Genomic DNA, 25,179 nt, shown 5'->3' with positions numbered 1-25,179 from the left:
AATTCTGCTGTACAAATGGAGGTGACGAAAATTTAATAGTCATGGGTGACTGGAATTCGGTAGTAAGAAAAGGGAGAGAAGGAAATGTAGTAGGTGAATATGGATTGGGGCTAAGAAATAAAAGAGGAAGCCGCCTGGTAGAATTCTGCACAGAGCACAACTTAATCATAGCTAACACTTGGTTCAAGAATCACAAAATAAGGCTGTATACATGGAAGAAGCCTGGAGATACTGACAGGTTTCAGATAGATTGTATAATGGTAAGACAGAGATTTAGGAACCAGGTTTTAAATTGTAACACATTTCCAGGGGCAGATGTGGACTCTGACCACAATCTATTGATTATGAACTGTAGATTAAAACTGAAGAAACTGCAAAAAGATGGGAATTTAAGGAGATGGGACCTGGATAAACTGACTAAACCAGAGGTTGTACAGAGTTTCAGGGAGAGCATAAGGGAACAATTGACAGGAATGGGGGAAAGAAATACAGTAGAAGAAGAATGGGTAGCTTTGAGGGATGAAGTAGTGAAGGCAGCAGAGGATCAAGTAAGTAAAAAGACGAGGGCTAGTAGAAATCCTTGGGTAACAGAAGAAATATTGAATTTAATTGATGAAAGGAGAAAATATAAAAATGCAGTAAATGAAGCAGGCAAAAAGGAATACAAACGTCTCAAAAATGATATTGACAGGAAGTGCAAAATGGCTAAGCAGGGATGGCTAGAGGACAAATGTAAGGATGTAGAGGCTTATCTCACTAGGGGTAAGATAGATACTGCCTACAGGAAAATTAAAGAGGCCTTTGGAGAGAAGAGAACCACTTGTATGAACATCAAGAGCTCAGATGGAAACCCAGTTCTAAGCAAAGAAGGGAAAGCAGAAAGGTGGAAGGAGTCTATAGAGGGCCTATAGAAGGGCGATGTACTTGAGGACAATAATATAGAAATGGAAGAGGATATAGATGAAGATGAAATGGGAGATATGATACTGCGTGAAGCGTTTGACAGAGCACTGAAAGACCTGAGTCGAAACAAGGCCCTGGGAGTAGACAACATTCCATTGGAACTACTGACGGCCTTGAGAGAGCCAGTCCTGACAAAACTCTACCATCTGGTGAGCAAGATGTATGAAACAGGCGAAATACCCTCAGATTTCAAGAAGAATATAATAATTTCAATCCCAAAGAAAGCAGGTGTTGACCGATGTGAAAATTACCGAACTATAAGTTTAATAAGTCACAGCTGCAAAATAATAACGTGAATTCTTTACAGACGAATGGAAAAACTAATAGAAGCTGACCTCTGGGAATATCAGTTTGGATTCCGCAGAAATATTGGAACACGTGAGGCAATACTGACCTTACGACTTATCTTAGAACAAAGATTAAGGAAAGGCAAACCTACATTTCTAGCATTTGTAGACTTAGAGAAAGCTTTGGACAATGTTGACTGGAATACTCTCTTTCAAATTCTAAAGGTGGCAGGGGTAAAATACAGGGAGCGAAAGGCTATTTACATTTTTTACAGAAACCAGATGGCAGTTTTAAGACTCGAGGGGCATGAAAGGGAAGCAGCGGTTGGGAAGGGAGTGAGACAGGGTTGTAGTCTTTCCCCGATGTTATTCAATCTCTATATTGAGCAAGCAGTCAAGGAAACAAAAGAAAAAAATCAGAGTAGGTATTAAAATCCATGGAGAAGAAATAAAAACTTTGAGGTTCGCCGATGACATTATAATTCTGTCAGAGACACCAAAGGACTTGGAAGAGCACTTGAACGGAATGGATAGTGTCTTGAAAGGAGGATATAAGATGAACATCAACAAAAGCAAAATGAGGATAATGGAATGTAGCCGAATTAAGTCGGGTGATGCTGAGGGAATTAGATTAGGAAATGAGACACTTAAAGTAGTAAAGGAGGTTTGCTATTTGGGGAGCAACATAACTGACGATGGTCGAAGTAGAGAGGATATAAAATGTAGACTGGCAATGGCAAGGCAAGCGTTTCTGAAGAAGAGAAATTTGTTAACATCGAGTATAGATTTAAGTGTCAGGAAGTCATTTCTGAAAGTATTTGTATGGAGTGTAGCCATGCATGGAAGTGAAACATGGTCGATAAATAGTTTAGACAAGAAGAGAATAGAAGTTTTTGAAATGTGGTGTTACAGAAGAATGCTGAAAACTAGATTTGTAGATCACATAACTAATGAGGAGGCATTGAATAGAATTGGGGAGAAGAGAAGTTTGTGGCACAACTTGACTAGAAGAAGGGATCGGTTGGTAGGACACATTCTGAGGCATCAAGGGATCACCAATTTAGTTTTGGAGGGCAGTGTGGAGGGTAAAAATCGTAGAGGAAGACTAAGAGATGAATACACTAAGCAGATTCAGAAGGATGTAGGTTGCAGTAGGTACTGGGAGATGAAGAAGCTTGCACAGGATAGGGTAGCATGGAGAGCTACATCAAACCAGTCTCAGGACTGAAGACCACAACAACAACAACAACAACAACAACAACAACAACATTTTAATTTTAACTACTGACGACGCCTTTGGCACGATTGTGTTATGTATCTCCACTGCAGCATGTGATTTTAGTGTTTTTTGATGCTGATGAAGGTATATTTAGATATACCGTAACCGTGATCAAGGATTTCAATAAATCTTTATCCTGCAACTATTTGGCTGTTATCATTTACTGTGAAGATTTTCAACAGTTGCTGCTTCAGCCATGTTTAAAATTTTGAAATTTATATTAAATTGTAAATAACTGGTCATTTCCATCGTTATGTTAGCCCATGTGGCCACCATTCCTTCTTATGTAACCCTCTTGTTGTAGTGCCTCAAGAATTTCGACGCAAATTCTACAAACACTCGGCTTTCCACAGTCTCGAAGACCCAGTATTTTATGTACGAGAGGAAGAGACGGGAGAGTGTCTACCTCACGCCAGTTTTCTGTGTGCGCAGGGTGGACGTGTATCAAGAGAATGTTACAATGTGGACGGTTGATCGATGTGGGCAAGGGATTGCCGCACTTACCACAGAAGCTACATGCCCAGCACAAGGAGCAAGCGCACCTTACTCTGTGACGGTGCTACATCAGTCATTATTGTGAACAGCTGAATTACGTTATAAGAAAAGAAAAAGACACTTACTTACGGAATCTCAAGGGATGCTGATAGTGGACTTGTGAGAACTTTGAGAGATTTATGGGGCTGTATTTAGTGTAAAAGTACTTAATAGTTTCTGACGGACCATGAGTCATTGGGCTTATGAAATATGATTCATTGATGTGAAAACTGTTGTGTGGTGTTCTGTTTGTGGAAGTGAAAATATAGTGGATAAAACAGAAAGAAACTTCCACATGGGAAAAATATATTAAAAACAAAGATTCCAAGACTTACCAAGCGGGAAAGCGCCGGCAGACAGGCACATGAACAAAACACACAAACACACACACAGAATTACGAGCTTTCGCAACTGGCAGTTGCTTCGTCAGGAAAGAGGGAAGGAGAGGGAAAAATGAAAGGATGTGGGTTTTAAGGGAGAGGGTAAGGAGTCATTCCAATCCCGGGAGCGGAAAGACTTCCCTTAGGGGAAAAAAAGGACAGGTGTACACTCGCACACACACACACACATATCCATCCGCACATACACAGACACAAGCAGACATATTTAAAGGCAAATATGCCTTTAAAGGCAAATATGCCTTTAAATATGTCTGCTTGTGTCTGTGTATGTGCGGATGGATGTGTGTGTGTGTGTGTGTGTGTGTGTGTGTGTGCGCGCGCGAGTGTACACCTGTCCTTTTTTTCCCCTAAGGGAAGTCTTTCCGCTCCTGGGATTGGAATGACTTCTTACCCTCTCCCTTAAAACCCACATCCTTTCATTTTTCCCTCTCCTTCCCTCTTTCCTGACGAAGCAACTGCCAGTTGCGAAAGCTCGTAATTCTGTGTGTGTGTTTGTGTGTTTTAAAAGTATCTGGAGTGTACGAAATTATTTTAAGAGTAGAGAAAACTCCTTCAAAAAGCATCAAATCTTCGGATATGATGTTGGGGAGATCAACGCAGCCGGCTATCCTGAAAAGAAGCTCCTCCAAGTAAGTCCAATGATGAAGTGGACGTGTGAGTCTTTCACACCAGCACCACAAGGCTTCCTACAGTCGCCGGAAACTGCCAGATTGTCAGTCTTCGTCTTTGTCTGTCTGGTTCAACTACTGTCTTTTTTCTACCTTTTGTGTTAGTAGTCTGACCATTTATTTATCTGTATTACCCACATTAATCAACACTTTGTCCCTACATCTTTTCTAGTGCTGATTTTTGTGCACGTAGATGGGGCCATTGTTATTTGCCAATTTGCATATAAGAAATCCACTGTTATTTACGAATTTGCCTACAGTTCACTACACTGCATGGCCTTCTCCCAACCGTCTTTCGCCAATTTATTTTCCAATTTAACAGCTATTGTCTTTCCTACCCTCCACTTACCCTTTTCATACACAATTCTTTCACATTCTTGTGTGTTTACTTTTCACCAAACCACTCTGATCGACTTTTACTGCAGTCTCCTGCATTACTTTATTTGTCAAGCAAAGTAACTTACATTATCTCCTGTGACTTCCTCTTTCTGCCTGGCTAGCTTTTTAAAATTTTGCCTTCTTTCACGACTTTCCCTACTGGTTTTCTTTATCTTTTCCAATCATTTTTTTAATCATATAGACCACTCCTGTGGCAAGAAGTTCTCGCCTACTCATTGCATCCTGCTGGTGCAGGCATAATTGTTTCCGCACATACACAGACACAAGCAGACATTTGTAAAGGCAAAGAGTTCGGGCAGAGATGTTAGTCGAGGCGGAAGCACAGAGGCAAAGATGTTGTTGAAAGACAGATGAGGTATGAGCGGCGGCAACTTGAAATTAGCGGAGGTTGAGGCCTGGTGGATATCGAGAAGAGAGGATATACTGAAGGGCGAGTTTCCATCTCCGGAGTTCTGACAAGTTGGTGTTAGTGGGAAGTATCCAGATACCCCGGACGGTGTAACACTGTGCCAAGATGTGCTGGCCGGGCACCAAGGCATGTTTAGCCACAGGGTGATCCTCATTACCAACAAACACTGTCTGCCTGTGTCCATTCATGCGAATGGACAGTTTGTTGCTGGTCATTCCCGCATAGAAAGCCTCACAGTGTAGGCAGGTCAGTTGGTAAATTATGTGGGTGCTTTCACACGTGGCTCTGCCTTTGATCGTGTACACCTTCCGGGTTACAGGACTGGAGTAGGTGGTGGTGGTGGTGGTGGTGGGGGTGGTGGTGGTGGTGGGAGGGTGCATGGGACAGGTTTTACACCGGGGCTGGTTACAAGGGTAGGAGCCAGAGAGTAGGGAAGGCGGTTTGGGGATTTCATAGGGATGAACTAAGAGGTTACGAAGGTTAGGTGGACGGTGGAAAGACACTCTTGGTGGAGTGGGGAGGATTTCATGAAGGATGGATCTAATTTCAGGGCAAGATTTGAGGAAGTCGTATCCCTGCTTGAGAACCACATTCAGAGTCTGATCCAGTCCCGGAAAGTATCCTGTCACAAGTGGGGCACTTTTGTGGTTCTTCTGTGGGATGTCCTGGGTTTGAGGGGATGAGGAAGTGGCTCTGATTATTTGCTTCTGTACCAGGTCGGGAGGGTAGTTGCGGGATGCGAAAGCTGTTTTCAGGTTGTTGGTGTAATGGTTCAAGGATTCCGGACTGGAGCAGATTCGTTTGCCACAAAGACCTAGGCTGTAGGGAAGGGACCGTTTTATGTGGAATGGGTGGCAGCTGTCATAATGGGGATACTGTTGCTTGTTGGTGGGTTTGAAGTAGACAGATGTGTGAAGCTGGCCATTAGACAGATGGTGGTCAACGTCAAGTAAAGTGGCATGGGTTTTGGAGTAGGACCAGGTGAATCTGATGGAACCAAAGGAGTTGAGGTTGGAGAGGAAATTCTGGAGTTGTTCTTCACTGTGAGTCCAGATCATGAAGATGTCATCAATAAATCTGTACCAAACTTTGGGTTGGCAGGTCTGGGTAACCAAGAAAGCTTCCTCTAAGCAACCCATGAATAGGTTGGCGTACGAAGGGGCCATCCTGGTATCCATGGCTGTTCCCTTTAATTGTTGGTTATGTCTGGCCTTCAAAAGTGAAGAAGTCGTGGGTCAGGATGAAGCTGGCTAAAGTAATGAGGAAAGAGGTTTTACGTAGGGTGGCAGGTGATCGGCGTGAAAGGAAGTGCTCAACCTCTGCTAATTTCAAGTTGCCACCGCTCATACCTCACCTGTCTTTTAACTTCTTTGCCTCTGTACTTCCACCTCTACTGACATCTTTGCCCGAACACTTTGCCTTTACAAATGTCTGCTTGTGTCAGTGCATGTGCGGATGGATATGTGTATGTGTGCGCGCGCGCGAATGTACACCTGTCCTTTTTTCCCCTAAAGTAAGTTTTTCCGCTCCCGGGACTGGAACGACTCCTTACCCTCTCCCGTAAAACCCACATCCTTTCATCTTTCCCTCTTTCCTGAAGAAGCAACCGTTGGTTGCGAAAGCTAGAATTTTGTGTGTATGTTTGTGTGTCTATCGACCTGCCAGCACTTTTGTTTGGTAAGTCACATCATCTTTGTTTTTATATATATTTTTTTCCCACGTGGAATGTTTCCCTCTATGAGAGAGAGAGAGAGAGAGAGAGAGAGAGAGAGAGAGAGAGAGAGAGAGAGAGAGAGAATAGCGCACTCTTTTCCAATCATTCTTTTCTGGGTTCTTTTCATTCCTACTCATCTGGGCTTTCCAATACAAAGTGTAGTGCACATATTGACAATCCTGGAAAAGTGTGATATTTCTTTCTTTTCATTAGTCTTTGCAGCAGCAAGTTTTCACTGTTCCAATTCAGTTGCCTCAATTTGACGAGGTGTGGTCTGACCGATGCCGAAATAGATAATAATATAATATTGGGGTTTTTAGAAACTGATGTTGATTTCTCAGAAAATGATGTCATGGATGACTCTGATGTGCACATGCACTATGTAAAATAATAATAATAATAATAATAATAATAATAATAATAATAATAATAATAATAAAGTTGGAGAGTTTAGGTACTGAATGCTGATAACTTAATACCCATTATTTTTATTGCATAAATTTTCAGTTTGTAATTCAGAAGAGACTACATTTGCAAATACAACTTTTGTGATAAAATCAGAGCAGAAAAGCATCTTCCTAAACACTTCAGAGGTGACCAGTGGCATTATTCCTACAGATATCGTGACTGAAGAGTGTGGAAGACCAAGAGCAATAATGAGAACTTGGCACCATATTAACACTAAGGAAGGTTGAACAATCACTGGCTGTATACCTGATATTAACATACTCCATTTGTCATAAAAGTTCAGGAAAGTTTTTTTATTTTTCATCTTTATTTCTAGTGTGCAATACTTAAATTGAACAAATGTTTTTATGTTACCTGGTATGTTGTGTCCTCGAAACAACCTTGGCTATGTTTCCACAAAAACTCAATGTGTAGCAGGGCAGTGCTTATCAACACATTGTTAGGGTTCTTGGCACATTAGTTATGGTGACACAAGGGATGCTGGTTGTGAGCAAAGAGTGAACATTAATTTCTGTGTTAAGCTTGGAAAAATCCCAAGTGAAGAAACGTGGACAGCGATTCAGCAAGCGTATTCAGGCAAGGCTCTTTCAAGATGTCATGTTTTCGAGTGTCAAAAAAGGTTCTGTGAAGGCAGAGATACAGTGCAAGACAATCCCATGGCTGGTCGCCCATCTACAGCATATGCCAGCTCAAACATGGAGCACGTAAGGCAGTTATTGCAAGAAGACCATCATGTATCTGTACGTACATTACCAGAATAACTTAATTTGAAATATGATGTGTCACAAGATTTTAAGCAAATATTTAGGGAAACATAAACTTAACGCAAAACTCACCCCTCACACACTAACAGAAAGACAAGAGGCAAAGAATTTCTGCGGAACTACTGATCCAATATTTCTGTACAAAGATTATTGTTGGGGATGAAAGTTGATACTACCAGTATGACCCTCACATTAAGAGTCAAAGTGCTGAATGGCAGAGTCCTAGATCACCAGCTTCAAAAAATTCTAACGAACAAAGACAATGTTGATCACTTTCTTTGAAAGGATTAGTTCACCATATGTATGTTCGTCCAGGTAAAGTAATGAACCAAACTCTTTACATCGAAATCTTGAAATGTTTGCAACAAGTAATTCGACATCACTGCTGTGATTTGTGGCATTCTCAGGATTGGTTCTTACTATGCAACAATGCAAGACCCCATACTGCTTTATCTGTTACTGCGTATCAGCCCAGCCGTTGTGTTATTGCCACCTCACATTCGCCTGACACCTTGCCTTACGTCTTTTTCTTGTGTCCACGAGTAAAAAGGCGACTCAAAGGAAAGCTACATCACGATATCACAGACTTCCCACATGTTGCGACAAATGAGCTTACAAGCATCACAGTTGAAAATTTTCCTGCTTGCTTCAATTTGCAAATTTGTGTGCTTTAAAATGTATGATGCAAACAGAAAATTATATCCTAAAATATCACAAAAAGATATTATATACTACATTAATAATGAAGCACAGTGTTCGTCTAAATTCTTCTTCTTTTGCTTACTCCTTTATCCCACAGGTTTCGCAGGATCAGCGTTGTTACAATGGATTTGACAAAGTTAACTTGAAGGGGGGCCCGGGTGTCCTTCCTGCTGCCATGCCGTACCCCCCCCCCCCCCCCCCCCCCAGGACAGTATCAGTGTACCCCAGCTTTCTGCGTCTAGTGTAAATCATGAGAGAGTGCAAACGTTTTTAAAATGTCTGCAAGTCGTGGGGGGACCAGAACATAGGGACCAGACCAGTATTCATCTAGGGGAATGTGGAAAACCACCTAAAAACCACCCAGACTGACCGGCACACATCATTAATCCGCTGGGCGGATTTGATCTGGGGCCAGCGCACCTACCGGAGTCCAGGAAAGAGTGCATTAGCGCTCTCAGCTAACCTGGTGGGTCAGTGTGCTTCATTATTAAATTATTTCCTGCAAAAGAATCAAGCTGGTTTCTGGAAAATTAACTTCTGACAATTTTCTCCTTTTTCGAAAATGAGGTTATCATATATTGTTTAATGAATGTAGATTTTCAATAATGTTATTGTTAATACTACATCTGAATGATCCTAAAAGTTACAGACATATGATAAAAATACCCAAACCTTTTGGTATAGGTTCATTTGTTATGGCCCAGTACTGTAAGTGTTAATAAAAAGTATAAAGAAGTGACAGGTTAATGCTTTTCTTTCAATAATACGTCTCCTGTATTCTACAGAGTCATGGGTAAATATGCTAGTTTTTAGCAAAATAGCACTAAGGTGATTTTGCTGACAAATTAGTACCAGAAACAGACAAAACACTGGTTATCTGTAGGAATAAACCCATTGCACAAATGAATGGTGTGGTGTCGTCTGGTACTTAGTTGGCCTCTGTTGTAAATTATTCCGCTCTATTGCATCTGTTGGTTGCCAAACTTGCCTTGATCAAGCAATGTTTCACTTTTTGCCAAAGTTGTGTGAACTATTCATCATTACCTCTTGTCTATACTCATTTCAATGCAATGTAAATACAACAGCTCTCTCGACCCCAGTAATAGCTTTTTTTTTTTTTTTTTTTTGAGAGAGAGAGAGAGAGAGAGAGAGAGAGAGAGAGAGAGAGAGAGAGAGAGAGAGAGAGAGAGAGAGAGGTGTCAGAGCTGTGGCTCCTGTAATTTGGTCTCTACCAAACAATGATTGCTTTTTTTTTCCTTGTCTCGTTTGCTTACTACCTACTGAATTACTAATGCCATAGTTATTCACTATGAGGTTACATTATGACTCACTGCAAATATTACAGGTGCATAAAGATAATCTGCATATTTCCCTTTTTAATTAATTACAGTGTATAATTTTGCACTAGATACACATTAGATAAAAGATGCAATGAACAACGTGTGCTCAGAAAACTAAATCTAATGATTCCACTTTATTTCTCATACAGAGACTTAATAATGGCAAGCTAGTGAAGTTCTTACCTTTAATGCATCCATTGCTTTAACCTTCAAAGACTGTGTAAGGGCAAGTCTTTCTCTCTCATCTATTACCACACGCTTCTGAGGCCGCACGACTACAAAGAAATGAAATGTAACAACATACAACATTATCAATAGAATTCAAATCATTACAGAATAAAATACATTCATGCATACACCTATTACACCTACACTTATTTTACGGTCAAAGTAACAAAAGGAAAACAAGGAAATCAGCTGTGTTCTTTTCAGAAAACTACAAGAACTTAAATGTGGATGATGGTACAGAGAATTTAGCTCCTGTCACCCTAAATGCAAGAGCACTATTCAACTGTCACCTCACAAGGTAATATGAATTGTAACGTGACTGACGTGGTTGAATTGCTCACTTAAATTTAAGGGGTGGTAAATTCCCTGAATTAAGGAACAGTATAGCTCAGTTTAAGCTCTTAGGAGGAGGCAGTGACTTTTTTCTGAACATAGTTCTGCAGTTTAATGCCGTACTGTGAGAACACAATTCTGCAAGGCCAAATTTGTTGATTCAGAGTGACTTCATAGCTTATAAATATATGACAAGAAGAAAGAATATCATACCTTAGTGCTGTTAGAATATATACACACCAATACAGACACACTGCTAGAGTGTAGTCAGCAGTGAAAGGATAGATATTTACAATTTTCACTGATAATGTAAGATGGGCAATCACTGCAGAATGGCAGTCTGTGACTCAACAATTTTTAAACACAAATGGCTTGCTGATCATCATCCTTAAAAAGCCATAAAGCCAAAACAAATCTGCTTGTGCTGAACAACTTAAGGTTACTTACAAATACTAGCTCAGTACATAAGAAAGAAGACTTTTCACATTACTTACTATCTGTTAAGGCAATCGCAGAAGTAAGGGTTCTTATATCTTTAAATATACAACTACTCAATTGTCATTTCAGTTAATGTATTTGCAGAGACTGTGGCAGTTTTAAAATGTTGATGTTGCCACCATGTCTTTCAGGAAGCCCTGAACCTCATCTTTCGCCTCATAGTTGGAGCAGAACTGCTTTCCACAAAAATGTTCCTTCAACTTTGGGAACACGGTTGCTCGGTACCAAGTCCAGACTGTATGGTGGGTGGGTGATGATGTTCCAGCCAAGGATTTCGCAGATTGATGGTTTCACGGGTGAAGTGTGCGTCCACACTGTCATGGAGAATGCTTATGTTCTTGCTCGATGTTCTTCTTCTTCAGTTCGGAATGGCACTTTTGATTTTTTTTTTCAGTGTTTCATAGTACCTGTCGGCATTTATTGTTGTCCAAGCAAGCAGGAAGTCAACAGTAGTACCTCCCTTCTGGTCTCAAAACACTGCCACCACGACTTTAGCAGCAGACTGTTTTTGTTCGCATTTTCATGGCTTTGGATGATGCCACTTATGTGACTGTTGTTTTGCATCAGGTGTAAATTGATGTGCTGATTTCATCACCTGCGACAACTGAGTCCAAAAGTTGTTCTTTACGCATGGGAAGCAGCAAAGATATTTGAGGGTACAATCAACTCACTGCCGTTTATGATATTCTGTCAGTATATGGAGTACCCATCTTGCATATATTTTCCAATTTCTAACTTTTCCTTTAAAATACTGTGGATAGTGCTTTGGGAAACTCAGGAACCAAAATCTAGAGAGTGTGCAGAGTGATCCTACAAACATTATGCATGATTTTCTCAATCTTCGCAACTTGTTGGAATTTGCTCCACTATTGCTTTCTTTGTCGAGTATTTCAGTACAACCAGCTGAAAACTCTCTCTGTTACTTGCAAACTTTTTGACACCCATGCATGATTTGCCTACACTTCTAGGGAATTGCCCTCATATTTATTGCGACGTATTAGTATACAACTGTTCCACTATCCCAAAATATGTCCTTACACTGCAACACATTTCATCAACATTTATCAATTCAGTGGCAATGCCTAAGCAGTTTATTTCAGACATCTACTTATTGACAAAAAATTGTGCACAGGTTAATAAGAGAAGAAAGCCAAGTTGCACTGTATGGCATAGAGATGGGGGTGGGGAAATATACACAGGTCAGAAAATAAAAGATATAGGAAAATAAAAGAAGAGTGAGGAAAAGGATAGTTGCTGACAAGAAATGTTGAGACTGAGGAAATTAATTAAAATTAAAGCAAGGTGGGTAGCACAAGGACTTGCTGTAGCCCCAGTTCACACCTGTGGAGTTCTGAGAAACTCGTGTCTGGGGGAAGAGTCCAGATGACACTTGGTGAAACAGGCACTGAGGTCATGACAGATGTTGCAGAGCATGCTCTGCAACAGGATATTGTGTGTTGCCAGTATGCATCATCTACCTATGCCCATTTATCCCACCTGATAACTTGTTGGTAGTCATGTGAATATAAAAGGATGAACACTTTTTAAATAACAGTTGGCACACAATGTATCGTTTCACAGTTGGCTCTTCCTTTTGTAGTATATAGCTCCTACCCCTGTGACAGTACTCACTGTAACTATGAAGTTATCAGTTAGGATGAATGGGCATAGACAAAGGGTGTATAATGGTAACATACAGTATCCTGTTGCAGAGCAAGCTCCACTACATGACAGTCTCAACCTCGGTGCCTGTTTCATTTTAACTCTCCCACAATGTTTTGTCAGTAATCTCTGTCCTGTTTATTACTCTCTTGTTTATTACACTCTAAGCTCTAAGATTTTCAAATCTTATCTAGTACTGTCCCCCAACAAACAATCTTTCTTCTCATCCCATTTGGTAAGTCTTCCCTGACCGATGGTTCTGGGTAACTTAGCCAAACTATCCCCATTTCCTAAACCCCACAAGTATTTTTCCTTCACCCCTTCTGCCTTCTGTCAGAATAAGGAGTCACTGTCTTCAAAAGCTTACAGATTTCAATACCTTTCCATGTGTGTTCTCCTGCCACCACTTGGTAAGTAGATTTTTTATTTATTCAACTACATTATATTTCCAAAAATTGATTATTTTCATAGATATTTTAGACATATACTTTGCACAACTAATTAGCAAAACCAAACACAGAAATTTTTTGACCAGTGGAAGGAATACACACAGATATATTCTGTGTATATCATTAAATGGGTTCAGCTTTGAAGGCAACAATTACTAATGTGATATAAGCAGTAAATACACAAATTTTCAGAGGCAATCTAATTTCTTTTGTGTCAGACCACGCACATATTTCCTGGCAGAGAACAGAAACATCTCTGCAGTAAACTCTCACTCACTGCTGCGGAGGTGATCCATTGCATGAAACTTGTAAGATCAGAAGCTCAACAGCTTATGATTAGCAAAACAAATGCCGAAATGAGGAGAAACAGTTTAGATAAAGTGACAAGGTGCTTGCTTTTTAGTGGTATGTTCAAAGATAGCGGTGAATGTTGACCACACATAACACAATGCAAATGTTTGAAACAGAGAAGACTTGCTAATAATAACAACAATAATATCAAGAAAATCCAAAGATCATAGACCACAACTCGAGTATGGTGGCAGTTGGGTGTTGTGACATGTTACTGAGCTCAGTAGAACCAGTGCATAAGACTGAGAAATGGCACCCTCCCCCCCCCCCCCCCTTCATGCTATGTGATTTGTGCTTTTTAAATGCTCACGATCTCCACAGGTCGGTAACAAGGTCAAAAATGGCACTTGCAGATTTTTACTTCTCTCCCGTTACGGAAGCTGTAAAAAAATTTGTAACACAACAGAGGGAAGCAGGCAAAGGAAAGTACTTCAGTTAGTAAACAATTATGCTCAGTCATCTCTTTATGGTGCAATCAAATTATTTCAACATAAAGGAAATGTTTTCTAATCAAGAACATTATTTTTGGTTCTTGAAGTTTGCTGAGAATAATTAATTCTATTTATATACTTGAAAAATATCTGGATACTGAGAGTGTTCATGCAAGCACTCAATTCACTTGTAAACTGTTCGTGAATGAACGATTGTGCTAGCATGCACCACGAGCAGAGACAAACTGGAGAGGGTGGACGTAAGGACTACAAAGTTTAGCTCAAAAGATACATTCGAAACATTCAGCATGGGCCAGGACGCCAACTCAGGTAATTTAGCAGGCAGGAAAGGGTCTCCTACGGTCGGGTTATGGAGCAGTCAGTCAGCTTTGGCAATAACACAGCACTCTACAAGGCCTATGCAATTACATCTGTAGCTGTGAAAGGATTAACATTTCAAAATTCCTGCAAGTTGTGGGCCATGAATTAAACAGTTGTGAATACAAGAAGAAGAAACCACATTTGCCCCAGTAGCTGAGGCATAATGCTAAATTCTTGCACTTAAGAATAACTTACTGATATTTGTAAATTTTTGTAAATTACTGATGCAGGTAGGATACTGATGTTTCATACTGAATTAATAATTTACAAAAACTTCCTTCCTTCCACTTGTTCTCAAACTTTGAATACAGCAGCCATAAATGTTGTTCCAATTCTGCTGTTTGCATTATGATTGTAAGTGAAATAAAATATTCCAAAAACTTAGTATGACTGTTACCTAACAACACACAATACATATCTACAGAAATGCAGGCTGAAGACATTTATGTTTCACACTGCATTAATAATACAAAAACTGAGCATTTCATTTCTGCAGATTTATTTGCATCAGTTATTTAAATCTCTTTCTAATACTGAATCTGATAAATTAGTACCCTTTACTGAAATTGCAACCGCATACACAATCTAAACCAACACAAAACTGTACCTTTTGGTGAAGGTTCCCTGCTGCTTGAAGATGAAGAATAGCTGGAACCTGATGAATCACTGCTGGAACCACTTGAATCTGAGCCAGATGAAGATCGTGATGACCGAGACCTCGACCTTGACCTTGATCGAGATCGTGAACGTTGCTTTTCTTTATTAGACATTGCAGCAGCCAAAACAATTTTGGAGCGATCCATTGCTAATTTGGAGACAGCAGGAATGCGAGGAGGACTGAAACATGACATTTGTATTTCAAAAGTGGATCAGTGTGTTACATGCACAAGATATAACACACAAAAATCAATAATATCCAAGTAATGGCAGTATTTTCAGAACCGTAAAGACAACACCAACATCTATAAATTCCCTTCCTTTAAGAAAAAATAAATAAAATAAAAAAAAGAAAAACATTGCATAAATTCACTGACAGACACCCATGGACCACCCTCACTGTTTCTTCTATGCCACCAGAATCACAAACCTTCTGTATCAAACATCATCAGCAACGTTTCTCAAGTGATTCTTCTTTCATCATATTCTACTTTAGCAAATAAAGTGTTGCACACAGTATAATGTAGCAACAGAATAACTTTCACCCATACCAACACTTTGATGGATCATTGTTAATTAAAACTGCAAATATTTTTCTGGCTTTTTTCCCCAATCCATTATATCACACTAGGGTTATTTTTAGTCCTCAAACAAATTGGCAGTTACTGTAATTGTATCACATCACCAGCCAATTAAGCCACAACAGTTCTGTTCTTCAAAAGTAGCTAGGCGGTGGTGCTTCCACTTCCTACAATTCTATTCATTATTTACATAACATTTTTCTTTCTCTCTGTTATTCTGACGATAACTATATACCAATTTACTTAAAATACTCAAATTCTTTTCTATCTTAAAAATGGAATGACCATATAAAATTAATCGTCGGTAAAGCAGATGCCAGACTGAGATACATTGGAAGAATCCCAAGGAAATGCAGTCCGAAAACAAAGGAAGTAGGTTACAGTACAATTGTGTGCCCACTGCTTGAATGCTGCTCACCGGTGTGGGATCCGTACTAGATAGGGTTGATAGAATTGATAGAAGAGACAGAGAAGATCTAACAGAGAGCAGCGTGCTTCGTTACAGGATCATTTAGTAATTGCGAAAGTGTTACGGAGATGATAGATAAACTCCAGTGGAAGACTCTGCAACAGAGATGCTCAGTAGCTCGGTATGCACTTTTGTTGAAGTTTCGAGGACATACCTTCACTGACGAGTCAAGTGGTATATTGCTCCCTCCTACGTATATCTTGCGAAGAGACCATGAGGATAAGATCAGAGATATTACAGCCCACACACAGGAATACTGACAATCTTTCTTTCCACGAACAATACAAGACTGGAATAGAAGGGAAAACCAATAGAGGTGGTCAAGGTACCCTCAGCCACACCATCAGGTGGCTTGTGAAGTAAGGATGTAGATGTAGTTGTAGCCAATATTTCATTAATATTCTTTATGCAACAGTTTATTTGAGCTGTGTTGATATACCTTATTAACCAAAAAACACTTTAAGAGAAAACTGTAATTTACTACAATTAAAAAACCATGTGCTTGTAAGGATGTCATTGGCTAATGACTATTAATCTCCAAAGCGACGTAGCTCATTTGAAAGCTCTAATTTTCCTTATTCAAGTAAACATTTTGCTTTTCCTGAAAAGTTATCCAGAATTGAAGTTTCTACCTACCAAAAAATACTTCTGTTATTTTGACCTTTAAGCACATTTAATTCCAATAACTACTGTCCTGATTTTAATGCCCTAATTTTTTCAACCTAGAGAATATCTTTGGTTATCAAAACAATGTGTTCATTGATATATTTAGCAAATTAGGAAAACAAAGAACCTGTGGAAGTATATGCTGTAGTCACAACATAGTTTTTCCCCTAATTATACTAACCTTAGTTAAAAAGATTCACTATGTTGTCCGTTTAATTGTGTATCCTGTAAGTTTAATCTCTTTTGTACAATAACCAATGTGAACATCCATATTTTGAAATTTTTTCTTATGCGTGTCTAAGTGTGAGCAACAGGCAATGCCACAGACTACAGTCAGTAACTGTTGCGATAACATCTCAGTGTCACAGTCAGCACCCAACAGTTAAAGTGTTCACAACTAAATGGCAGCCATCATAATAAATACCTTTGTGAAAATTCATTGGGCTGTCCTTGTTTTAGCTGCCAACTTACAACAAACATCTGTGAGTACATCATGTCTTATTATGTGTCGTTCAAAGAACTGGAGACTGGATATTCACTGAAAAATTTATTGCCATTGTCAAAATACTCCATCGTGTAGTGGAATTACTGATCTGTGATTAATATACTTCAGGAATTCTTACAGACAAGCTGATAATCATAAGATTATGAGTGACAATAAATGGGTAGAAGTGTTGAGCTAAATATTACAGTGCTGCATCCACCATTTAAAACTTATTATGAACAACCACCACATAGTGATTTGCTCCTCTGAAACAATGGTATTTGCTTGGATATGGTCAAATCATTACTAGTGACCTAGACAGAATTTATCACATTAGGCATCTCTGTTATTCCCTCTTGCTTACAAATAAACCATGCAGTCACTGTAGAAATACAAAAGAAAGACTTTTCTGTTTGTCTAAACTAGGATGGCCAGAACTGTAAATAAAACTGAAAACCATTCAAGAGGTAAGAAAAGCCCAGGAAAATGACTTTGTTGAAAGGGGTTAGACGATATTAGAAAATATACAGAAACTACATAAATATTTATAGCTGAAGCCAGAGTAAACAGAAAAGTCTGAATGAGGTCTTAATACAACAGTGGACATCAAATTGCAGCTGCTATAGATGATCACAATGATGACTAGAAGCTAGAGAAAAGCCTAATATTCCACTACTTAAAGGTTCAAGTATTTTATTAAAATACAACCACATACTACATAAAATTCTAGAAAAGCCAACTAATAATTACCCACCATGATTCAGTAGATTGTGTCAACCATGTCAGCCACTATTATTTACAGAAGGCTACAGCAGCCTCCATTAAAATGGTTATAAGGGGGGAAAAGATGAGTGAACCCTTAATTAAAAAAGACAGTATTCAGTGCATACTTTTCACTAACATGTGAAAGGTAACAGTAAATATGGCTTGGAAATGTAACTTTATAAATGGGTCAAAGCAACCAAATGCGCTGTACCAGGCAGCAATAGTTCGTGACAGTCTACTAAGTTCCATTACTCAGTCATTCTGTCAAGATTTTTTTCTTTCAACATCATACACAAAAAATCATTTCAAAATCTCATGAAAACATGCAAATTAAATCGAAGTTACAATGAAGTATAGCACCAGTACTTACTGTTTCATGGTCTGACTTACTTTACAATGACGTGTCAAGCTATTGACAAGAAAATTAATAGTATTATTAAATAAATTCCATTACCTGTACATCAACATCGCGATACAGTACTTTTCTCACACAACACCACTTATGAAATTTGACCATACTGGCAAGTTTTCTTATAAGTCACTACAGAAATACTCTCAAAGAAATCGATTGGGAGGCTCTTTAAGAAAGTCACTGCACATTGCAGATGCTTTACTCTCTGAACTCCAAGAGGTCCGGTACAAAAACAAAGCTAGCGTACATTTTGTACAGTGATAATGAGAGTAAAAATAGAAAAAATCCAGGTTTGTACAGAGAAGCACCAATAGTCTATCTTCAAATATGCCATCTGTAAAAGAGGGAAGGGAAGGGTAGGGATGATATTGGTTTGCCTTTACTAAACGCCATGCTGATTTTAGGAAAATAGATATAGATGTATATGAGAGATAGTTTTCTTTCCTCAGACAGAAAAAACAGTATTTTCACTGAAGTATATTAATTTTCTTTCTAAGTCTATGTCATAAAAACCATTCTAGTTTCAATGTGATTATCAATGCTGAGGTAACTGTGCAGCATAATGCTTAAAACAAAAAATAGCTTACACTGTATTTGGAACAGGTGCTGGAGGATTCTGTGCAGATTTACTCCTCATTCCAGGCGAAGGTGGTCTTACTTCCTTCGGCTTGCGAGGACTGGGAGCTGGCGGATTCATCAGGAGTACCCTTTCATTAGCTGCCTTTTTCTCTGACTGAGTAACTGTTGATGCAAGTGGCTTGGCTGGGGATAGAAGTGTAATACTATTTTAGTATCACGCAAAACAGTTTTGTATGACATGGGATAAATCAACTTTGTAAACCACATAAGCTGTGTTATAAAATTTGTGTACTTTTAACAATAGATACAATTCAAATTCAAGTTCTATCTGAATATAAGAAGCTGCAAAAGCTTGCAAATTTCCTTAAGTTTTGTAGAGGTTTGCTTCTGCCACTATTTGGTGAGTAGATTTCCAATTATATTATATCTATTTTCTGTTGGAAAAATTATAAACAGGATAATTATAATTAAAGTTAAACTTTCAAACCAGTGTAGAAATAACACCACTGGCCAGAATGACATCAAATTGCAACGGAATATTATAAGAGAAAGCAAAAAACGTATGGCAGAAGAAAAATAGTTACAAAATGAAGCAATAGCTGGCACTGTAAGCATTATAATTTAATAGTGGTCGAGTACAAAAGACCAATGAATCATACTGTTAGTTATGTAAGCCCATCCACCACGGAAAAGTCATATCACATCAGATGGGAAAAATCTGTTTTTAATTGTCCTGAGGCCATAAACCGCATAAAAAAGCATCGATCAAAATCAAATCGCATTACTAATTTCCATGTGGCTGGTGCAAACATCTTCAATATGCTCCCCGCCGTTTTCTGCAACAAGTTGAAATCGAGAAACAGCATGTTCCACAACTGATCGAAGTGTTTCTGGGGTCAAATTCAGAATGTGTTGTGCAATGCATGCCTTCAATGCAGCTAAGATTGCAATCGGAACACTGAACACAACATCTTTCAGATAGCCCCGCAGCCAGAAGTTACATGGATTAAGACCAGGTGATCAGGACGGCTGTATGGAAATGTCGGCTGATAATTCTACCATTTCCAAAATGGCACTTCAGCAGCTGCTGGATTTGCAATGTGCAGAGGTGTGCCATCTTGCATAAAAATGATCCCCTCCACGCATTCACACTGTGGAATGACGTGGCTGCACAGAAGACACTCATAGTGCTTACCAGTGACAGTACAGGTAATAGGACCGGAAGCACCAGCCTCTTCGAAAAAATATGCTCCTATGATAAATGAGGCCGTAAGTGACCTTTTCAGGATGAAGTGGTGCTGGTTGATTTGCGTCCCAATTTTCTGTTGCCCTTATTTGACAATTCTGTGTATTGACATATCCTATCAGATGGAAGTGGGCTTTGTCTGTCCACAAAATCTTCCACAGCCAATCATTGTCCACTTCCATGCGAGCAAGAAATTCTAAAGAAAAGGTCTCTCTTGCTGTCAAGTCAACAGGGAACAACTCGTGCACATGGGTAATTTTGAATGGATAGCAAAGAAGGATGTTTTGTAGGATTTTACGCACTGTGCTCATGGGTATGTCCAATATTCAGGCAATTCTTGTGCACCACACGTTTGCACACCACCACTCATCTCCTCCTGCATTGCTGTGGCCACTGCTTCCACTGACGTCAAATCAGTATGTTGCCTCCCTCTACCAGGTTGCACACCAAAAGAACCCGTTTTTTCGAATTTCCGAATCTTTTCTCCAGACCCACCGCAGTCATTGAACCAACGTCTTTTTCAAATCCTTCAGTCTCCGGAACTTCTGCAGAGTGACGTGTGCACAGTCATCATTCTCGTAATACAGCTTTACAAGTAAAGCGCAATCCTGCATTGAGACAGTCATGGCGAACATCACAAACACGAAAGGAGGAAAAGCCATGTACCGGCGTGTTTATACCAACTTCAATGGGCTGTGTGCATGACGGGTGTTTTCATTTATGTATTCTGACGTATACAGTGCCATCTATTGATCAATTTTCACATTAATTTTTTTTCTTCTTTTTCATACTTTTCCCCCTTCTCCAAAAATATTCCATTGCAGTTTGATGTCATTCTGAACAATGGTGTTATTTCTAAAGCATTTTGAACATTTAACTTTAATTATAATCACCCTGTATATTACACTGCAGCTATTTTCATAGCCCCCCTGTAATTCAGGTATGGAATCTGTGTTACTGCAACAATTACAGTTTTAGTTCCACTTGGTACATTGTCAAGCCCATTTTCACTCTGTTTCCTACTGAGGAAGTACATTAACAACAAATCCATCTAATGTATGACCTTTAATTTCAGCTATCTTACTGAAAGTTTCTCACTTGTGCATCTCTATTTTTATGTCTACTTTCACACAAAAATCCCCCATCCCACTGCATTATCAGCTTGTAGCAGTCAAATATAAATCTCCCTACATTCAATGTAGCAGTCTTCTACCTCTTCTCAGAATGTGACCACACAGTACTGATACATAGACTTTAATGATTCCCATGCTTTGTTTAATTCTGAGGTAACTTTCATTTTTCTGGCTGAGACACCTTCATTGTCTATAATTCAAAGACTTCTCGAAGATCAAAACTGTGTGTAAGACTGGGACTCAATCCTCAGACATTTTCCTTTCATGGATAAGTGCTGTATCAGCTGAGCTACCCAAGCACATGAATCACAAACTGTCCTCACAGCTTTACTTCAGGCACTACATCTTCTCAATCAGCACACATTCTGTTGCAGAGTGGAATTTCATGCAGGGTCTACATCTGCATCTTCAACCATACTCCACAAGCCACCACCCAGTGCAAGCTGGAGCGTACCCTGTACCACCACTACTGTTTCGTTTCCTGCTCGACTCTAAAATAGAGTGAGGAAGAAACAACTGTACATGTGCTTCCATGGTCCTAACACAAAGTGTGCACTGGCAGCAGCAGAACTGTTCTGCGGCCACCTTCAAATGCCAGTTGTCTAAAATCTCTTAACAATGTTCCTTGGAAAGAACGTTGTTTTCTTTCCAGGGATTCCCATATCAATCCCTGTAATACTTGCATTTTTTCAAACCTACTGCTACCACACCTGTCAGCCTGCCTCTTGAATTGCTTTGGTGTCTTCCAATCTGGTGTGGATCCAAAACACATTAGCAATACTCAAGAATGGGTTGTACTAGTGTGCTATATGTAGTATCCTTGAAGATGAACTACATTTTCTTAAAATTCTCCCCAAAGTCAACCTTTTTCCTTCCCTACTACAATTCTTACATGGTCATTCAACTCCATAATGCTCTGCGAAATTGCACACAGACATTTAATCTATCTGACTGTCAAGCGGTACACTACTAATGCTGTATTCTTACATTTTTCTACATTTAGAGCAAACTGCCATTCATCACACCAACTAAAAATTTTGTCCAAGTCATCTTCTATCCTCCAACGATGACAACTTCCTGTACACCATAGCATCATCAGCAAACAGCCATCAATTACTGCTCACCATGTCCTCCAGATCATTTATGTATATAAAAAATAACAGCAGTCCTATCACACTTCCCTGGGGCTGTTTTGATGATACCCTTATCTCTGATGAACACTCACTGTTGATGACAATGTACTAGGTCCTGTTATTTAAGGAGTCTTCCTGCCACTCACATATCTGGAACCTATTCCATATGCTCGTACCTTGGTTAACTGTCAGCAATGGGGCATGGTGTACAATGCTTTTCAGGACTCTAAGAATACAGAATCTACCTGTTACTCTTCACTCATAGTTTGCAGGATATCATGTGAGAAAAGGAAAAGCTTAGTTTTCACAAACAATGCTTTCTAACCTATGCTCACCTCACTCTTGAACAGAAGCTTGTCTATCAAGCAAATTTATTATATTTGAACTGAAAATACATTCAAGAATTCTGCAGCAAACCAACATTATGGATACTGGTTTGCAATTTTGTGGGTACGTTATTATATCCTCCTGCGCTTTTTTCCAGTCACTTGGGACTTTGTGCTAGGAAAGAGATTCACAATAAATGCAAGCTAAATATGGGGCCAATGCTGCAAAGTACTCTTTGTGAAATCAATCTGGGATTCCATCTGGGCCTGGTGATTTATTTGCTTTCAAATATTTCTATTGTTTCTCTCGACTAGGGATGCCTATTACTATATCGTCCATACTGGAGTCCAATGTCAAACAACGGTAAGCTTGTATGATTCTCGTGTGTGATCGATTTCTTAAGTGTGAAATTTAGAACTCTCAACTTTCCTCAACAAGTGACTGGCAAGGCGCCTTCGACCCACTTAGCGATACTACAGAAGACCAAAATTTTCTTGGGCGGGCCTACTCAGGAAGATGATCTGCTTAGGAACGACGGTGGTAATTGTTGACTGTTTCACACATCAATCTTTTTGCAGATGCTAGAATTTCTTTTAACTTTAGTCTGTCATTTGCATGTTCTTTTGAATCAAAAGCCTCTGCTTCCTCTGTGTTTTGCAAATTCTGCTGTTAAACAACAAGTGGGTCTATTGCATCTTTAATCCACTTACTAATCACACATTTTTACTTGGCTCTCTGTGATTGGTGGAAGCTGGATGACATCTTGCCGCTCTGGAATGTTTACAGTTGCTGCCAATGTATTGTGCGCCTTAACAATAAGCAGCTGTTGTGAATATACTGTTGATCAGTGTGCAATGTCGTATGCTGTACCTGGTCCTTGCAGCGACTCACCATCAACTTTTTGTGTGACTTCTGTGACACATTAACCTATTACACGCCCATTCCTTTTACAAGCTGTAAGCTGGCTGCTCTGGGAAAAGGAGGTGAGGCTTGTCTCACCAGTCAATGTGCTACGAGTCGATCAGAGGCTTCTATAGCATGCGCGTAGAACTATATTGCCATCTTGCCCATATCGAATAATGGTATTTCACTTATTATAACTGTACCAAATCACTAACTTTAGTGCCATCTTTCAGTTATAACCAATCTTCTTGAAGTCAGGTGGGTGCACAATCTCAATAGTTCAAAAGGTCAACTTAATTCCACATTACATTTTATTTTAAATTAAAATTTTAAATCACACTCAAATTTCTCATTCTTGCCTCTAGTTTAAAATCAAAGTGACTTACAAAGCACACATCTGCACCCAGGTCATGTTTTCATCCATTCCATGTTTACAAATTGTCAGTTCATAAGAAGTGTTATTTAGTTGAGTGTGTTTATTAACATTTTGCCCAAGTAATGACAATATTGGAAAAGAGAAAGTGACTGCTTATGTGTTTGTTTTTATTATTGACAGTATTGGGAGATTCGTTGAGGAACTTCTAAACTGCAACTGCTACATCAACTTGCATACTGAATAAACATTTTACTTCAGAAGTAACCAGTCATTAACTTGGAAGAAGTTAACAGTGTTATGTTATCATGCATTTTCCTCCGCAAAGGGCTATACATACAATTGAGAAATTTGAAAAAAAGGATCACCATAACAAATGCAAATCATACTCTGCCAAAACTTACCAGTCTTGACAAATGATCGTGGTTCTGCTGCTGATGTCTTAGAGGAGGGCTTGCGAGGAGAGGTAGGGGGTGAACGAGGTGCATCATTGTTGGCAGATGCAGCAGCAGTAGCAGCAGCAGCAGCGGCTGCAGCTGCAGCGGCCGCAGTTGTGGTGCGTGCAGTAGGAACGAGAGGTCGATTGGCTTTCCTCCGTGCACGGGACAGGGGTGTCCTCGAGCTAGATCGGGAATGAGGTGTGCGAGATCTGGATCGGGACCTGGACCGCGACACGGACTTTGACTTCGAACGGGACCCGGACCGTGAATCGCGACTGTAAGAACTGTAGCTGGAATGACTGGAACTTCGACTCGAACTGCAAACCAAAGTGCAGAGTTCATTACTGAACTGTACAATGGAAATTTTGTACAATTACTTACAGTGACACATTTAGCAAAGCAAATTCTGAATTTCTTAACGCTATAAAGGAAATTGAAAACTGCACACTCAGTCACCCCATGAGACCACTGGTATTTGGCCTTAACTTAGAAAGAGAACAGACAGATGAGAACAGACAGACAAGCATACTTTAACCAAAGTTTTCATGAACAATGTTAATAAACAAGCTTTATAAATTCAGTTAAAAAATATTAAAAAACAAAATAAATGCCAGTGTCATTCAACTGCAGACGACTGCAAAGCCATCTTCCCAATATCACTTCTACGCTGGTACCTTTAATACAAAGCTTATGTCTTCATTTAACATTCAATTAATTCTACTCGCACTCTCGCTTTAGTCTTCTTCTATC

The 25,179-nt window shown here is 39.5% G+C and overlaps 1 protein-coding gene across 8 annotated transcripts in view; it reads right to left on the bottom strand.

The window, feature by feature from the left end:
* The window catches only part of LOC126353924 (zinc finger CCCH domain-containing protein 18-like), a 112,308-nt gene that overhangs the window by 29,607 nt on the left and 57,522 nt on the right, over window positions 1–25,179 (bottom strand). For all 8 annotated transcript variants that reach the window (XM_050003168.1, XM_050003172.1, XM_050003170.1 and 5 more), the window contains exons 8-11: window positions 24,394–24,746; window positions 18,883–19,057; window positions 14,869–15,098; window positions 10,112–10,203 (exon numbers count right to left, since the gene is read on the bottom strand). In XM_050003168.1, the coding sequence (XP_049859125.1) occupies window positions 10,112–10,203; window positions 14,869–15,098; window positions 18,883–19,057; window positions 24,394–24,746 (850 nt within the window). The remainder of the gene's footprint in view (window positions 1–10,111; window positions 10,204–14,868; window positions 15,099–18,882; window positions 19,058–24,393; window positions 24,747–25,179) is intronic.

This window comes from Schistocerca gregaria, chromosome 3 (genome assembly GCF_023897955.1).
Source record: "Schistocerca gregaria isolate iqSchGreg1 chromosome 3, iqSchGreg1.2, whole genome shotgun sequence".
NCBI classification, from domain to species: Eukaryota; Metazoa; Arthropoda; class Insecta; order Orthoptera; family Acrididae; genus Schistocerca; species Schistocerca gregaria.
This window is presented reverse-complemented; position numbering and strand designations above follow the sequence as displayed.